The 18,681-nt window shown below is 46.6% G+C and overlaps 1 protein-coding gene across 2 annotated transcripts in view; it reads left to right on the top strand.

Moving 5' to 3' along the window:
• Window positions 1-18,681, top strand: part of rapgef4a (Rap guanine nucleotide exchange factor 4a) — a 389,151-nt gene that overhangs the window by 38,725 nt on the left and 331,745 nt on the right. Inside the window, exon 2 of one of the 2 annotated variants that reach the window (XM_085986188.1) lies at window positions 365-507. In XM_085986188.1, the coding sequence (XP_085842314.1) occupies window positions 365-507 (143 nt within the window). Of the gene's footprint in view, window positions 1-350; window positions 508-18,681 lie in introns of those variants that run through there. The other variant, XM_085986187.1, reaches the window with a different exon arrangement.

The raw sequence follows: 18,681 nt of genomic DNA, 5'->3' as shown, positions 1-18,681 counted from the left end.
TTAGCTCCTATGAATTCCCGGTGAAACTCTGGCTTGTTACTAAGTTTCCAAATGACATATAAAATTATTTTGAAACTGGATAGCTGATAGTAAATTTCATACTTATTAATTTTGGATTTAATACTAGCACTGTGACGAGAGAAGAAAACAATAAAAGTTTTTATAATATGCACAGGTAGCAATTTGTGCTTTATGCACAATAAATCGTTACCAATCATAATTTACTAAAATCTTAATCAGGCTTGTTGAAAAATAATTATTGATAGGAATTCATTTTATATTTCTATTTGATCAAGAAGTATGTTCACTGATCAGCTATTCAGGTAAAGACTGTCAAACAATACAAATGATTTCTTTTTCCCAGACCTGCGGAGCGATCTAGTGAAGATGTTGATATTATATTTACCTGGCTAAAAGAAGTGAAGGCATTTGAGAAATTTCATCCCAACCTCTTGTACCAGATCTGCTTGTGTGGGTACTATGAAAATCTGGAGAAAGGTGTGACATGTAAGTTAAGACACTGATTGTTATTATGACTATATTTTGTTTAAAAACTGACTTTGACGTTAATTTTTAAATTACCATAAATACAATTTGAGGTTCTGTGAGCTCTTGTTTTTCATTTAAAATATATACTGAAGCAGTTTCAAGGATCAGCTAAATTACAGTATATTCCATCCAAAGGCAAGAGAAAGACATTTGATGGCAGCTAATGTCTGTGTGGATTTGGTTTTTTATATGTTTATGATTTTTCATTTAGAACTCTTACATTATCACATTATTCTTTTAAAATTTCACAGGAATATTTTTGCTCTTTTTAATTTATAATGCTTTTACATTTTATCTTGCTCTCCAAAATGTTTTAAGGGTGAATTTTAGAATTACACACTCCTGCCAAGGAGCTTCATCCAGCCTGAGCACATATCAGGAAATTATGGCCGGAATTTTCTGGGGTTCGTGCGAGCGCGATTGGAGGCGGGTCGGGTGGAAATTTTGAAATATCTTGCAGCGGGTCAGGAACCCGCTGTCATCCCACCCCAACCCAAACGACAGAAGCCGGGCGAGTTAATTTAACTCATTATGAGGTACTTGTCAGACCCTTAAGCACCTTTTTCGCCCTACCTTTCAAACTCCCCTGGATGAGCATGGGAATCATGCAGCTCGGGAACCACGTCTGTGAACCTGAGGCGGAAGTTCAGTGGCCATTGATCCAGCTCTTTAGTGCACAGCATGAAAAGTACAATAAAAACTCCAACCTCACAGCTGATCATTTTCCTAAGGCAGATGCTGTTGCTGATTGCATTGTCAGCACAGATTTAGCTTTCCAGGGGTTGCAAGTGTTTCCAGCAAAGTCGGCATCCACTGTCACTTCATTGGTAGAACCTATCATACCATTGACAGATTGCCTCTGTCATCTCTACTTGACCTGTCATCTATTCCATCAGCATGGGTGCCATTTATACTGTCTCACCTTGGTCCTCAGAATCAGACCACAATGAGCCCCAAAACCAGCAGCACCAGGCACACCAGCAGCACCAACAACAACACCAACACCAACAACCTTCTCCTCAATGACCTGATGCTGCACAGGACAGAGGGCATCAGCACAGGGCTGCACCCCACCGGAGGTGATACCCCCAATACAGGGTATACAGGCAGAGGATGAGCTTCCTCAACATGACTGAGCAGCAGTGCCAAAGAAGGCTCAGGCTATTGCGCCAGGTCGCCGCAGACATTTGCAGACTGCTGGAGCAAGACCTACAGCCCAGTGGAGTGGGTGGACACGCCTTACCAGTGGCTGTCAAAGTCACCAGCGCCCTCAACATCTTCACCTCAGACTCCTTCCAGGGATCTGCAGCAGACATTAGCGGCATCTCGCAGTCGGCCACCCACAGATGCATCACACAGGTCACCGATGCCCTCTTTGACAAGTCAGCCAATTATATCAACTTTTGCCACTGATGAGACCAGTGTTACTGAGCGGGCGCTTGGCTTTGCCACTCTGGCTGGCTTCCAACAGGTGCAAGGCATCATCGACTACGCACATGTGGCCATCAGGGCACCCCATCATCACCCAGGAGTCTTTGTCAACTGCAAGGGTTTCCACTCCCTCAATGTGCAGCTTGTCTGCAACCATAGGAAGATCATCATGCATGTGTGCGCCAAATTCCCTGACAGCTGTCATGACTCTTTCGTCTTGCACCAGTCCACCCTCCCTCAGCTCTTTGTTCCTCCAAACAGATTTTCCGGCTGGCTGCTTGGAGACAAGGGCTATCCACTGACGACGTGGCTCATGACACCCTTGAGGAGGACAAGTACTGAGGCCGAGGAGAGCTATAATGAAAGCCACATTCCCACCAGATGTGTCATAGAGCAGACAATAGGCATGCTGAAAATGTGCTTCAGATGCCTTGACAGATCTGGAGGAGCCCTTCAGTATGCACCAGAATCCAGAATCATCGTGATCTGCTTCTCCCTGCACAACATAGCGAGGATTAGCGCTGCATGAGGAGCAAGGCTCTGAGTACACAGCCTCTTCAGAGGAGGAGGAGGAGGAGCATCAGCTGGAAGACGAGGAGGAGGAGGAGCAGGAGGAACCTGCGGTACAGATCCCATCAGCACCCGAGCACATTGTTGCCCGGGAGGCCAGGGATGACCTCATCATGGCCAGATTTACTTAACTTTACACATTACACCCTTATGGCTGCCAAAATGCTGCACCAGGTTGGCACCACCCCATAACAACACCATAAAGCATCCCTACAATGACCAAGCCATTCCTTTCACACTGACCACCATTGCTGGAGGTAACGTTATGTCTCACCATTCACTCCAAACTCACTAAGCCACTTCCAAAGGTGCACACAAATTTGGTGAAAACAATTTTTTTTAGCTGTGACATCACAGTAATGGAAACTTTACAGAAACATTCAATAAAACACCCAAGTGGCTACCCTTGTGGAATCTACTTGTGTTTCATCTTTCTCTTACACGTGCTTCTACGGGGTGCTACCCCGTGGCTTCAGCAGAGGTAGAGGCAGCCTGCTCACTTCCCTGTTGCGACTGCAGAGACACGTTTTGGTGGACAACCTCTGGGTTTTGGCGCCTGTGATGGCCCCGCCAAAGTCTGCTCCTCCTGCGACTGTGCAGGGGCAGACTCGGCCATCGCGATCCGAGGAGACATCTGGGGGGAGGGGGTGGGGTGGCAATGGGGGAGAAGTGTAAGTATGTTGAGAGGAGCCCCACTTCCATGTCCCCTCTTACCATCATCCCTCTCATGGGCCACCCGCACTTCCCTGCTAACAAGGAGCTGGAGAGCACCTTGCTGCACATCAGTGGGGCCATGAGGACCCACTTCTACATTGACATCCCTCCTAGAGAGGATGTCTATGAGCCTCTGCCATCTAGTCTGCATAGATAGCCATCTATTCTCCATAGAGACCATGTGCTCCTCTGAGTGGTGCATTAGTTGCTCCATGCAGTGACCATCCTATCCATGGAAGAGCCTACAGTCGGATTCACCTGTGACACGCTGGTGCTCATGTTGGAGATGGACTCTTCCATTTTCGACATTTGCAGGCATCGCACTCGCAAAACCTGTCAGAGCCTCCTGCACTTCTTGATGCACCTCCAGGAACGCCCTCTTCCTGAGGCTCAGCATCTGCATGCAGCTGAGCAGAGCTGGGAGCGTCTCGCGCCCTCCAGTGAGGAATCTCCACTCCTGTCCCTGTCTCCACCATCTGCTCTTGCTCACTTGTGAGTTGTGAGACACCAGGTGACAACACTACTCTATCTCGCGTGGGACCCACCGAGGTGTGCGTCTCTGCGCTGGTGCTGGGTGCGCTTATGTCTGGTGACGCTGTTCCCGCAGAGGCTTCCGGCTTCTCTGAGGAGTCGTCTTCCTCTTCCTCCTGGACAGTGGGGGGGGGGGGGGGGGGACTCTTGATGGACCTGTGGGAGATTAAAGAGATGAGTTAGATATGTCATATCAAGAATGGGGAACGATACCATTATGCACATGATGAAAATTCACTGGCTGCTGACATCATGACATCAGTCCCCATATGAATGACTGCTGTATGCCATATAGCTGTATGATATGTAATTCTGTCCCAAGTTGCTGGATGTCCACCTCTCTCCGTCTCCCACCTCCAGCTGCTCGGCAACTCTAGACACTTCCAAGGCAGCCTCGTCTGCTGATGTTAGGGTGACCAATGATGGAGTGCCATTTCCGGCCCTCTCCCCTCCCTCTTATTGTGGGCTCTCTTTTCCTGCAAGGAGGGAAAGAAGAGAAGGTTGAGTGAGAGAAAAGAAAAGAAAGACTTGCATTTATATAGCACCTTTCACGACCACCGGACGTCTCAAAGCTCTTTACAGCCAATGAAGTACTTTTAAGAACATAAGAAATAGGAGCAGGAGTAGGCCAATCGGCCCCTCGAGCCTGCTCCGCCATTCAATAAGATCATGGCTGACCTGATCCTAACTGCCAATCCACTATCACAGAACCATCTCCTGAATCTAACAGAATTAGACACACGAAATAGGAGCAGGATCAGGCTACACGGCCCCTGGGCCCGCTCCGCTACCCACAGGGCCATGACCGATCCGAACCTAGACTCATGTCCAAATTCCTGCCCACTCCCCATAACCCTTAATTCCCTTTACTTCTAGGAAACTGTCTATTTCTGTTTTAAATTTATGTAATGATGTAGCTTCTACAGCTTTTTGGGGCAGCATATTCCATGGACCTACCACCCTCTGAGTGAAGTAGTTCCTCCTCATCTCAGTCTTGAAAGAGCAGCCCCTTATTCTAAGACTATGCCCCCTAGTTCTAGTTTCACCCATCATCGGGAACATCCTCCCCGCATCCACCCGATCCAACCCCTTCACAATCTTATATGTTTCAATAAGATTGCCTCTCATTCTTCTGAACTCCAATGAGTAGAGTCCCAATCTACTCAACCTCTCCTCATATGTCCATCCCCTCATCCCCGGGATTAACCGAGTGAACCTTCTTTGTACTGACTCGAGAGCAAGTATGTCTTTTCTTAAGTATGGACACCACAACTGTACGCAGTATTCCAGGTGCGGTCTCACCAATACCTTGTACAACTGAAGCAATACCTCCCTATTTTTATATTCTATCCCCCTAGCAATGAAAGCCAACATTCCATTGGCCTTCTTAATCACTTGCTGCACCTGCATACTAACCTTTTGAGTTTCGTGCACCAGGACCCCCAGATCCCTTTGTACTTCAGTACTTTCAAGTTTCTTGCCATTAAGATAATAACTTGCTCTACGATTTTTCCTGCCAAAGTGCATAACCTCACACTTTCCAGTATTGTATTCCATCTGCCAAATCTCTGCCCACTTACTTAGCCTGTCTATGTCCCCTTGCAGGTTTATTATGTCCTCCTCACTCACTACTTTCCCTCCCATCTTAGTATCATCTGCAAACTTTGATATGTTACACTCGGTCCCCTCCTCCAAATCGTTAATATAGATTGTAAAGAGTTGGGGACCCAGCACTGACCCCTGCGGAACACCACTAGTTACTGATTGCCAGTCTGAGAATGAACCATTTATCCCAACTCTCTGCCTTCTGTTAGATAGCCAATCCTCTATCCATGCCAGAATATTACCCCCAATCCTGTGATTTTTTATCTTAAGCAATAATCTTCTGTGTGGCACCTTGTCAAATGCCTTTTGGAAGTCTAAATACACTACGTCCACTGGTTCCCCTTTATCCACCCTATATGTTACTTCCTCAAAGAACTCCAGCAAATTTGTCAAACATGACTTCCCCTTCATAAAACCATGCTGACTTTGTCCTATTAAATTATGATTATCCAAATGTCCTGTTACTGTCTCCTTAATAATGGACTCCAATATTTTACCTACCACAGATGTTAGGCTAACCGGTCTATTTTACCTACCACAGATGTTAGGCTATAGTTTCCAGCCTTCTGTCTACTGCCCTTTTTAAATAAGGGCGTTACATTAGCAGTTTTCCAGTCTGCCGGGACCTTTGCTGAGTCCAGGGAGTTTTGGAAAATTATTACCAATGCATCCACAATCCCTACCGCCACTTCCCTCAAGACCCTAGGATGTAAGCCATCAGGTCCAGGTGATTTATCCGCCTTAAGTCCCATTATTTTACCGAGTACCACTTCCTTAGTGATTTTGATCGTGTTTAGCTCCTCCTCCCCTATAGCCCCCTGTTTGTCCAGTGTTGGGATATTCTTAGTGTCTTCTACTGTAAAGACTGATACAAAATATTCATTCAGTGTTTTTGCCATCTCCATATTTCCCACCATTAATTTCCCGGTCTCATCCTGTAAGGGACCAACATTTACTTTAGCCACCCTTTTTCTTTTTATATAACTATAAAAACTCTTACTATCTGTTTTTATATTTTTTGCTAATTTACTTTCATAATCTATCTTCCCTTTCTTAATCAATCTTTTTGTTATTTTTTGCTGTCTTTTAAAGTTTTCCCAATCCTCTATCCTCCCACTAGATTTGGCTACCTTATATGCCCTTGTTTTTAGTCGAATACTATCCTTAATTTCTTTACTTAGCCACGGATGGCTGTCTTTTCTTTTACACCCCTTTCTTCTCAGTGGAATATATATTTTTTGGAAGTTGTAAAATAACTCCTTAAATGTACACCACTGATCATGTACCGTCTTACCCTTTAATCTATTTTCCCAATCCCATTTTGGAATGTAGTCACTGTTGTAATGATGGAATGAGTGTAAGGAAGAATGGGTTACATCTTTAGAGGGTGACTATGATGGAGTGGGGTGGCAATGCCAAGTGGTCTCCTTGTGTGTTGGTAGTTAGTATGATTGCATTAGGATGAGGGTGAGTGTGAGGGGTGGCTAGTGAGATGGGGAAGTGATAATGTAGATAGAGAGAGGGATGGGGGACGTGCAAACTATGTTGGTGTGAATAATGATGTGCAGGAGCAGGGTTGGGAAGGCAGAGAGATGGGAATGTGATGAGAGGCACAGTGGGGCACCACCCAATTTTCCCCCCTTAGTTTCTTTTCATTTGGAACTTAAATGCAGTTTTCACTTTAAAAAGATAAGCCAGGTGAAAAGAACTGTTTCTGTTTTTCCCTAGTTGCCTGATGTACTAGCCATTAAGAAAATATCAGGTTTGATCGCCATTGTGTACTGAAGTTATTTCTTTTGGCCAAAATGACAGAGAAAATTTATGGCTTAGAAATTGGTAGAAAAATAATTGCGATTTCACGGCACTCGCCATTATTAGTTTGTAAAAAATCCCGCAATTTGTGGCTAATATACCATGAGTTCCGATTCTCCACAAATATCTGGACGATTTGTGCCGCTCCACCGTTTGCCTCGCCAAAACCGAAAAAATTGCAACCTCGCCATGAGCCTACCCATTGAATAACCCTAACCCTAACCCTAATCCTAATTGCATGTTATGAAATTGCTGGATTTGTACCGTAAAATGCAAATTGATCTCACCGTTTCAATTTAGGGCTTTTAATTCATGTCGTAAGAACCCTGTTAATGATGTGATTTATGGTCCTGACTTGAAACTCAACCTTGGAGGCCCAGAAGGTGAACAAATGAAGCTGTGGAGTCTCACTCCAGCAGGTAGTGAATTGTTCCTAGAAATTTTTTTAACTTTATTTTAATCTGTCTTGGCAGTATTTTTGTGCCAGTCTTGCCATCCACACTCCTGCTAGTGTCAAAAAGGCAGTAATTTTCAGGATGCAAAGCTGTTTTGACACTATGAAATGCAAATTAGATAGATTTAGTTCAGAAAATAATTTTGGCATACAGTATATGAGTATTTGTACATTTCACACACCTATCCTGCTATTCACTCATTATTAACTTACAATAATTGGTGTTATGTGGCGGCGCCACCAGGGGGACTCTGATCTAACGTACATAATTATCTTTAACAAATTATTAGCTACAGAATGAATCTGTATCTTTGTTCATATCATTGCATGTACATAGCGCGGTCCCTTTAAGAATGAGACCAAACGCGATGACATCATCACATTGATCACGTGATCCTCCAGCGGCGGGAAAACGTGATGACGTCATGACGTCAGGCTGGGGACCCGCCCTAGTCAATCCTGGTGGAGCCAGCAAAGAGTACAGACCTGTAATGTAGTTCTCCTGTGTTTTTGTTTTAAACTCTGTTGATTAGTATTAAACATCGTTTGTTTGATAGACTGACTCGACCTCAGTCCTTTAGTTAAGAATCTAGCCATTCCTACAGTGGTGACCCCGAATTTTCGTGAACAATTTTCGCGGAAGAAGCGAAGCGCGACGAAACATGGATGCGAACTCCGTGGCTTTGAAGCTCCCACAGTTTTGGGAAGAACAGGCGGCCTCCTGGTTCGTCCAAGCAGAAGCACAATTCAATCTCCGAAACATCGTTGCGGATCAGACCCGTTACCTTTACGTGGTCTCCGCACTCGACAGTTCCACGGCCTCACGGATCATCAGCCTGCTCGAAAACCCCCCGGTTGACAGCAAGTATAATATTATTAAAGCACGGTTAATACAGGTCTTCGGGCTCACGAAGGCGGAGCGTGCCCGCCGGTTACTCGCTTTGCCCGGGCTTGGCGATTCCAAGCCATCTGAGTTAATGAGCCAGATGCTCACGCTCCTTGGCTCAGAACTACAATGTTTCCTCTTTCGGGAGTTATTCCTGAGTCAACTACCCAAGCAGGTTCAGGCTGCCCTCGCCAGATCGGAAGCCACAGATTGCGCAGCACTTGTTGCAGAAGCAGATACGATTTATGCGGTCACGCAGCAATCCTGCGCCGCCACGAGGCACACCTCCCCCGCGAACGCCGACCCGATGCCTCCATCCCCCGGCTTGTGTTTTTACCACGCCCGTTTCGGCGCGAAAGCCAGAGGCTGCCGCCCTCCCCGCAGTTTCGCGCCTAAAAAAAAACCGACATCAACACCAGCAGCAACTCCAGAAAAGGAGGACCGAGTCTGAGGGACGTTCCGTGGCCGCGATGGCGATTGGAAATTCCAGGAAGCTCCTCTACATTACAGATTCCCTCTCAGGCCAGCGCTTTTTATGCGACACCGGGGCGCAGTGTAGCATCCTTCCTGCCTCAGCACTCGATATTCAGTCTGGGATGCACGGCCTCTCCCTCGTGGCAGTTAATGGCGGGGCCATTCGTTCCTTTGGCAAACGGCGGGTCCAGGTGTGCTTCGGCGGGCAACGGTTTCAGTGGAAATTTATTACAGCCAAGGTTTCGCAAGCCATCCTCGGCGCGGATTTCTTATGCGCCAACAGCTTCTTGGTGGATGTAAGAAATCGTCGATTGGTCAACGCGGCCACCTTCCACTCCATCCCTTGCTTCCGCAGTTCCGCAATGTCGCACACTGTCTCCTGCGCGTTGTCCTCGCCGGACGAGTTCACTCGCCTATTAGGTGAATTCCCGCAGCTGACGAAGCCCACTTTCTCCTCCTCGGCCACTAAGCATGGTGTCGAACACCACATTACTACGACTGGCTCTCCGGTTTACGCGTGAGCTCGGCGCCTGGAACCCGGCAAGCTCGCGGCTGCGAAGGCAGAGTTTGCCACGATGGAACGGCTGGGGATTATTCGCCGGTCGAATAGTCCCTGGTCCTCGCCTCTCCACATCGTCCCGAAGCCCGGCGGTGGATGACAGCCATGCGGGGACTACCGACGCCTTAATGACGCCACTACTCCCGATCGGTACCCGATCCCGCATATACAGGATTTCTCCACCCATTTGGCGGGAAACTCAATCTTCTCCAAGGTCAACCTCGTCCGTGGCTACCACCAAGTTCCCGTACACCCGCAGGACGTCCAGAAAATGGCCGTCATCACTCCCTTTGGACTGTTCGAGTTTCTACGGATGCCACTGGGCTCAAGAACGCCGCACAGGCTTTTCAACGACTAATGGACTCGGTCCTGCGGGATCTTCCCTTTTTATTTGTCTACCTTGACGACATCCTGATAGCCAGCTCTACCAAAGAGGAACACGTCTGCCATCTCTGCACCCTCTTTCGGCGCCTCAGACAACATGGCCTCATAATCAACCCGGCCAAGTGTCAGTTCGGCCTACAACAGATTGACTTCTTGGGCCACCGCATTACTTCAGAGGGCGCAATTCCGCTGCAGTCAAAGGTCAAAGCAATTACGGCATTTCCAAGGCCGCAGTCCACCAAGGCTCTTCAAGAATTCCTGGGCATGGTGAATTTCTACCACCGCTTTGTGCCCAAGGCAGCACGACTCATGCAGCCCCTCTACGAGGCCCTCAAAGGCAAGGTCGGAAAGGATACAATAGCCTGGATGGTTGAAATGGACAACGCTTTCGACAACACAAAAACCGCTCTAGCCAATGCAACTATGTTGGCGCACCCTCTGCCAGGTGCCACCATCGCCCTTACCACCGACGCTTCCGACTATGCCATAGGCGCTGTGCAGGAACAGTGGGTCAACGGGACGTGGCAACCACTGGCATTTTTCAGCCGCCAACTCCGGCGCAACGAACGCAAATGCAGCACTTTCGACCGGGAGTTGCTGGTGCTGTTCCTGGCTATCCGCCATTTCTGTTTTTTGTTAGACGGACGTCCCTTCACTGCGTTTGTAGATCACAAGCCACTGACCTTCGCCATGGCCAAGACCGCCGAACCATGGTCGGCTCGACAGCAGCGACAGCTAACTTTCATTTCAGAATTCACGACAGACGTCCAACACGTAGCTGGCAAGGACAACTTGGTAGCCGATTGCCTTTCTCGCGCGACCGTATGGGCGGTCTAGCTGGGCATCGATTATGCCCTCATGGCTACCGATCAGGCATCCGACCCTGAAACACAGGCGTATCGCACCGACACCTCTAGCCTCCAACCGACCGATGTGCAATTCCACGCTGCAGACACCTCGTTACTCTGCGATGTTTCCATGGGAGATCCCCGCCCGATCGTTCCAGTCACCTGGCGCCGCAAAGTTTTTGACGCCATACATGGGCTTTCGCATCCTGGCGTGAAGGCATCTCAAAAATTAATGTTGGCTAAGTTCGTCTGGAGAGGAATGCGTAAAGATATCCGCGACTGGGCTAACACCTGCGTCGTCTGTCAAACGTCTAAGGTGCAACATCACGTTAAGGCCCCATTGGCCACGTTCGCGGTACCAGAACGTCGATTCAACCATGTCAACGTCGACCTCGTCGGGCCGCTTCCACCGTCGCAGGGGTTCACACACATCCTCACCATGGTCGATCGTACTACTAGATGGCCAGAGGCAGTTCCTCTGGCGTCTACTACGTCCGCTGATGTCGCCAGAGCATTCCACTCCTCGTGGGTCGCACGTTTCGGCGTTCCGGCGGACATTTCTTCAGACCACGGTCCACAGTTCTCTTCCGAGCTCTGGAATGCTGTGGCCCAGGGTCTCGGCACCAAGCTTCACCGCACCACGGCCTGTCACCCGCAAGCAAACGGTTTGTGCGAGCGTTTCCACAGATCGTTAAAGGCATAGCTGAGGGCCAGCCTCCAAGGCGCCGGATGGGTGGATAAGCTTCCGTGGGTCATGTTGGGTCTCCGCACGGCACCCAAAGAGGACCTGCAATCGTCCGCTGCGGAGCTCGTGTACGGCCAGCCACTCTGTGTACCGGGAGATTTCCTGCCGCTTCCAATTGAGCTGTGGTCCGCAGCCGAACAACTCAGCAGCTACCGGGAAACAGCCAGGGCTTTTGCGCCTATCCCAACTTCGCATCACGGCCTTCCATCTTCACACGTACCAGCGGAGCTAAAGAATGCTGAATTTGTATTCATTCGTCATGATGCCCATAGGGATCCGCTCAAGGCCCCTTACACAGGCCCTTTTCGCGTACTGGAGACAGGTGACAAGAGTTTCTCTGTAGACATCGGTGGTAAACCCGACCACATTTCCATTGACCGTCTCAAACCGGCACACCTGGACATCGACTGGCCAGTAGAGACTGCACAGCCACCACGACGTGGTCGACCTCCCGCTGCATCCACGCCAGACCGAAGGCTTCCATCCGCCAGCCCGCCCGCTGTTCAACAACGTCCACTCCAAGAATACAGGAGTCGCTCTGACAGGCTTGTCAGACCTCCTAGTCGATTGACTGCACTTGTGCACTAACAATGACAAAAGTTGATTTGATTTGATTTTGATTTGATTTGATTTTACTGTTAAAGACAATTCTGGGGGGGCGCATGTGGCGGAGCCACCAGGGGGACTCTGATCTAATGTACATAATTATCTTTAACAAATTATTAGCTACAGAATGAATCTGTATCTTTGTTCATATCATTGCATGTACATAGCGCGGTCCCTTTAAGAATGAGACCAAACGCGATGACGTCATCACGTTGATCACGTGATCCTCCAGCGGCGGGAAAACATGATGACATCATGACGTCAGGCTGGGGACCCGCCCTAGCCAGTCCTGGTGGAGCCAGCAAAGAGTACAGACCTGTAATGTAGTTCTCCTGTGTTTTCGTTTTAAACTCTGTTGATTAATATTAAACATCGTTTGTTTGATAGACTGACTCGACCTCAGTCCTTTAGTTAGGAATCTAGCCATTCCTACAGTTACACAGTCCTACCATCTTGGAGCCTCCTTTCCCCTACAAACAGTAGTCCTAGAAAACTCCCCCAACTCTCAGCCTCTATCAGCCTTTTTCTTACTTCACTTGAACCTCACCCTCTTCTTCTCAGCTGGCTGGAAAATTCTCCCCTCACTCCAGTTGCAATTACCTTTAAAAGGTGAGGTTCTTAAAGGAGCCATATCCTTCCTCTTAAAGTTGAGGTTTCTTAAAGGACCATACCCTTACTCAGGGATCAGGGCCCTTATCGGCCGGTGGCTGACATACCAGCCCTCAATCACCCTGCTACATTTGGTTACAATGTCTTTTTCTGCTTGTTCTTTTTTATGTTTTTCTTACTTTTCCTTTCTGTCTCTTTTTTCTCTCTCTTAATCCACTCTCTTTCTTTCCCTCTTTTTATTTCTATTTCTGTATCTAATTTGATTCTAATTCACCCTATTTCCTTTTCCATTGCTCCTAAAAGGGTCATTACGCTGTTAAGAACCAGCCCTAACTTTCTGCAGTGAGTTTAATTTGTAATTAATGAGCAAATGCAGCAATTTCTTGAAACTCATGCCGTTTTCGCGAGGCTGACTGTGGAGCAGAGCAAATCGACCAGCAATTTGTGATGATTTGCAACTCACAGGGTATCTCTTCCTCATCACAAATTGCTGGATGATTTATACACTAATAATGGTGTGCACATTAAACCCGCCGTTACTTTGCCAGCAAATTCTGCCCCAATATTTCCTAGAATATCTGCTGGAATAATGGTGTACGCAAGTTTTCAGGAAAACCCAGGTTACTGTCTAGATTGGCGCTAACACGTGCACATTGCTTTAAAATCACTGCACAAATTTGTAATATGCTTGTTTATTGGTTTTTGTGCTACAAAAGGAGTTCAGTCTATGGGTTCAGTTTCTGATTCTTTCTCCCTGTGCCATCCCACTTTACAAATTTCAAATGTTGACAGATACATTGGTATAATTACCTCGGAACATTTGTTCCTTTAGACATCTGTATTGATAGCAGATCATTCTGATGGGACTCTATTGTTATGCAAAATAATCATTTATAAAAGAAACTGACAGCCTGAAACAAGGGCCGACTTGAGGGCAATAAACAATGCAACAGAAATGCAATCTGCCGTAATTTTCATAATTATTATAGTTTTGAATAGTTTCAAATATCTGATGTGACTTGCATTTAAAAATGGTTCAAAAGATAATTACTAGAAAGTTACATATTGCATACCCATGAATCAGTGCTAATTGGTTTTAAGATTTTTCTCAAATACTGCTAGTAATGATCTCCAACCTTTAGGCAGATTCAAACTGCCAAACAGTTACTGTAGCTCATTATGTCATACACCAAAATGTTTATCTGTCATGTCTAAAGCCCAACTCTAACATGGCACCTCTGAATAGAATACGTGGATTATATATTTTTCCTGTTGTTTAAATTAAGTTGACCTCTAATACATCAACTAAAAATAAATGAGAGTTGTGTGAGAACTAATACGTTCCCAGCAGTATCACAGCTTGAAGCTCATTCTAAGCAATAAGCTTGTATCAGATGGATGATTTTGATGTCTGCATTGGGGTTGAATGGCACAAGGATTTAGTCCAGTTCTCAGTACATGATTTCAATAGTACATTTTAATTTTACTTTCAAAAAACAAACAAATTTAGGCTTATAAATTCATTCACACCCAAAAACGGGCACGCAGGGTGCACAGGGAACGATCCCTGCGCCTGAATGAATAGGCTTAAGGCGCACCGAATATTTAGCCTCGAGCCTTATTATCATCAAACTGGCAAGCTGTGGATACTTAATGGGCATCCCCAGGCAGCTTGTCAGAGACAAGGCCTCACAGAGTGTGCTGCTGTGTTGCCAGCATTGGTCCTCAGGTAAATCCTTAAAGGGAACTGGGAGAGGGGGGTGATTGGGAGGGGGGCGAGGTGTGATCGAGTGGGAGGGTAGCAGTGGCCGGGATTGGGGGAGTTGACGGTGGCTATGATCGGGGGTGTGGCAGTGGTGATTGGCGCGATCAAGGTCATGATTGTGGGGGGGATGCGGGGGGAGCGGTGTCTGGCAGCGGCCTGTGGTTTCAATGTGGGGTCAAGTGGAGCGCTCCAGCTTCTCCTGGCTCCATGTTCAGGTAAGTATTTTTAACATACTTACCTTTTTGGTGGTGGCCTGCAGATGTGGTTTTCCTGAATGCACTCATTGCCTCAGGGCAAACTAATGTTGCATATGAGGCCATAAACAGGCGTTTGGCCCCTTATTTTCATATGCAATGGGCTTAAAGCCTGTTTCAGACATGGGCCCTGGAAACCTATATTTTGACTATATCAACATTGAAGGTGGCGTACTTCTGGCTCGTAATGAAAGTGCACTTTCTGGCTGTCATGTGGGTGACTTAGGTGCCCGTTTAGTGCCTGAGAAATGGGTGCAACGCCATCAAATGTCTAAGCTTTGGAGTCAGATATGACATTGTTGAGTCACACCTTAATCTGTGGGATTTACATATATTGGGATAAATTTGATTTTGGGTGATAGAGTAAAACGAATGCTATCGGAACAGGCACCCATTATAGGAACATAGCAACAGAAGTAGGCCATTCAGCCCCTTGAACCTGTTCCACCATTCAGTGAGATCATGGCTGATCTGTATCTTAACTCCATCCACCTGCCTTGGATCCATATCCTTTTATACCCTTGTCTAGAAAAAGTCCAGCAATCTTAGTTTTAAAATTATTACTTGAGCTACCGTTTTTGGTGGGACGAGAGTTCCACACTTCTACCACCCTTTGCGTGAGAAAGTGTTTCCTAACTTCTCTCCTGAATGGTCTGGCTCTGATTTTAAGGTTATGCCCTCTTGTCCAAGACTCCCCCACCAGCGGAAAACGTTTCTCTTTATCTACCCTACCAATGCCTTTCAAATCTTAAAAACTTCAGTCAAATCACCCATTGGCCATCTATATTCCAGGGTATACAAGCCTTTTTTATGTAATCACTCCTCATAATCTAACCCTTGCGGTCCTGGCAGCATTCTGGTGAATCTGCGCTATACACCTTCCAAGGCTAATGCATCCTTTCTAAGGTATAGTGCTCAGAACTGTACACAATACTCCAGATGTGGTCTAACCAGGGCTTTGTATAGCTGTATCAAAACTTCCTCCCCTTTATATGATAGCCCTCTAGTTATAAAGGCTAACATTTCATTAGCCTTTTTGATTTTTTTTGTACCTGACTGCTACATGTTAGTGATCTGTGAAACATCTCTTTGGACCTTCACTGTTCCTAGCTTTCCACCATTTAAATAATACTCAGATCGATCCTTTCCTGGTCCAAAATGGATGACCTCACATTTACCTGTGTTGAAATCCATCTGCCACAGTTTTGCCCACTCACTTAACCTAAGAATGTCTCTTTGTAATTTTGTGCTCCCGTCTCCAATACTTACTGTATCACCGATCTTTGTGTCATTGGAAAACATGGATTGATGGCTCTCTACTGCGTTATCTAAGTCATTAATAATGATAGTGAATAGTTGAGGCCCTAGCACAGATCCATGTGGGACACCACTAGTCACTTCCTTCCAATTCGAGTACATAATTGATGTGCCAAATAACTGCCTGAATCCATGAGGTTAAAGCTTAAAACTAAAGGCTTTTATTAAGTAAGAACATGGCATCAAGTTAACACAGGGCAGCCATCATTCATCACTGACCCAGCCCTTGGTAGAACATTCCAGAAGAGGGGCGGGGCTAGGGAGGAGCATTAGTGGTTACACCAGTGGAACATTCCAGACATTAACAAGTACAACAACAACAACAACAATACAAATGCCAGAACACAGAGTTATTTCATCACATTCACCCCCTGCTATAGATTCAGTCTGTCAGGAGGTCTGATAATTCTCTGGGAACGACGTAACTCTTGCTGAGGTTCCTCCCGGAGTACTAACTCTGGTTCATTCGAATTCCCAGAATCATCAGTATTTTCCACACTGAGGGTTTGTGTCTCTGAAGGTCCAATACCACGATTGAAAACTCTACTCTCAGAGTTGAACTCTTTTCGAGCTCCAGCAGGTGCAAGATCTTTAATAGAGACCGTATCCTCTCGCCCATCCGGATATTGAATATACGCATACTGGGGATTAGCATGAAGGAGTTGTACTTCCTCCACCAGTGGATCAGTCTTGTGGCCTCTCACATGTCTGCGCAACAACACAGGGCCCGTGGCCGTCAACCATGTGGGTAACATTACTCCATTAGTAGCTTTTCTTGGAAAACTAAACATCCTTTCATGAGGGGTGGCATTCGTCGCTGTACACAAAAGAGACCTTATGGAATGCAGCACGTCTGGCAGGACATCCTGCCAGCGAGAGGTCGGCAGGCCTCGCGACTTCAGAGACAGTACGATAGCCTTCCACACTGTCGCATTTTCTTTCTCGACCTGCCCATTACCACGAGGGTTATAGCTGGTAGTTCTACTCGTTGCAATCCCTTTCGATAGCAAAAACTGTCGCAATTCTCCGCTCATAAAGGAAGAACCCCTATCACTATGTATATAGTTAGGCATGCCAAACAAGGAAAACAGTTGGCAGAGGCATTTAATTACAACAGCACTGGTCACATCCGGATAGGGGATAACAAAAGGGAACCGAGAGTACTCGTATATAATATTAAGAAAATAGACATTACGGTCGCTCGATGGAAGGGGACGTTTAAAATCGAGACTCAAACGCTCAAATGGTCGAGTTGCTTTAATAAGATGAGCTGGCTCGGACGGCTTATAGAAGCGGGGTTTGCATTCAGCACAAACACGACAGGTTCTGGTCATTGTCCGGACCTCCTCAATAGAGTAGGGTAGATTGTGGGACTTAATGAAGTGGTTCATTCTGGTAACCCCAGGGTGGCAGAGTGCGTCGTGGAGACTTTGAAGCTTATCTATACCTAGACTAGCACATACTCCTCATGACAAAGCATCCGATGGCTCATTAAATACTCCAGGCCTGTACTGAATATCATAGTCATATGTTGACAGTTCTATTCGCCATCTTAAAATCTTATCATTTTTTGATCTTGCCTCTCTACTTAGTGTTGAACATAAAGGCCACGGATCGCTGGTCAGTAATGAGCGTAAAACGTTGGCCAGCGAGATAATGTCTCCAATACCTGACTGCTTCGATAATTGCCTGTGCCTCCTTTTCCACTGAAGAATGTCGAACTTCTGGTCCTTGCAATGTACGAGAGAAGAAAGCTACTGGTCTACCAGCTTGGTTAACAGTTGCTGCCAACGCAAAATCAGATGCATCACTTTCCACTTGAAAAGGGATCTTCTCATCCACGGCACATACCACTGCCTTCTCAATGTCCCGTTTGATATTAAGGAAAGCCTCCTGAGCTTCCGCCGATAGCGGAAAAGACGTCGACTTAATAAGAGGTCGGACTTTATCTGAGTAGTTAGCCACCCACTGGGCATAGTACGAGAAGAATCCCAGACACCTTCTTAAAGCTTTTACAGTGTGAGGTAAAGGTAATTCCTTAAGTGGGCGTAATCTTTCAGGATCTGGCCCGATTACCCCATTCTCCACAACGCAACCAAGAATACACAAACGTGTAGTATTGAAGGTACACTTGTTTTCGTTGTAGGTCAGGTTTAACCTCTTTGCAGTCTCTAAGAACTTCGCGAGACTTTGATCATGCTCCCGTTGGTCGCGCCCACAGATAGTAACATTGTCCAGGTACGGGAATGTTGCTTCCAACGCGTATTCATCCACCATACGATCCATCTCCCGTTGGAAGACGGATACCCCATTCGTCACTCCAAAGGGCACCCTAAGGAATTGGTACAGGCGCCCATTAGCTTCGAAGGCCGTATAAGGTCGGTCTTCTATTTTAATGGGGAGTTGATGGTAGGCAGACTTTAAATCAATGGTGGCGAACACGCGGTACTGAGCTATCTGGTTCGCCATCTCAGAAATATGAGGCAAAGGATAGGCGTCTAATTGGGTATTCAAGTTTATAGTCTGGCTATAATCGACCACAAGTCTTTTCTTTTCATTAGTTTTAAC

Source organism: Somniosus microcephalus, chromosome 4, assembly GCF_052327205.1.
Source record: "Somniosus microcephalus isolate GS21.2 chromosome 4, FLI_Smic_1.0, whole genome shotgun sequence".
NCBI lineage: Eukaryota > Metazoa > Chordata > Chondrichthyes > Squaliformes > Somniosidae > Somniosus > Somniosus microcephalus.
Note: the sequence above shows the minus strand (reverse complement) of the source record. Positions and strands in the feature narration are given on the sequence as shown.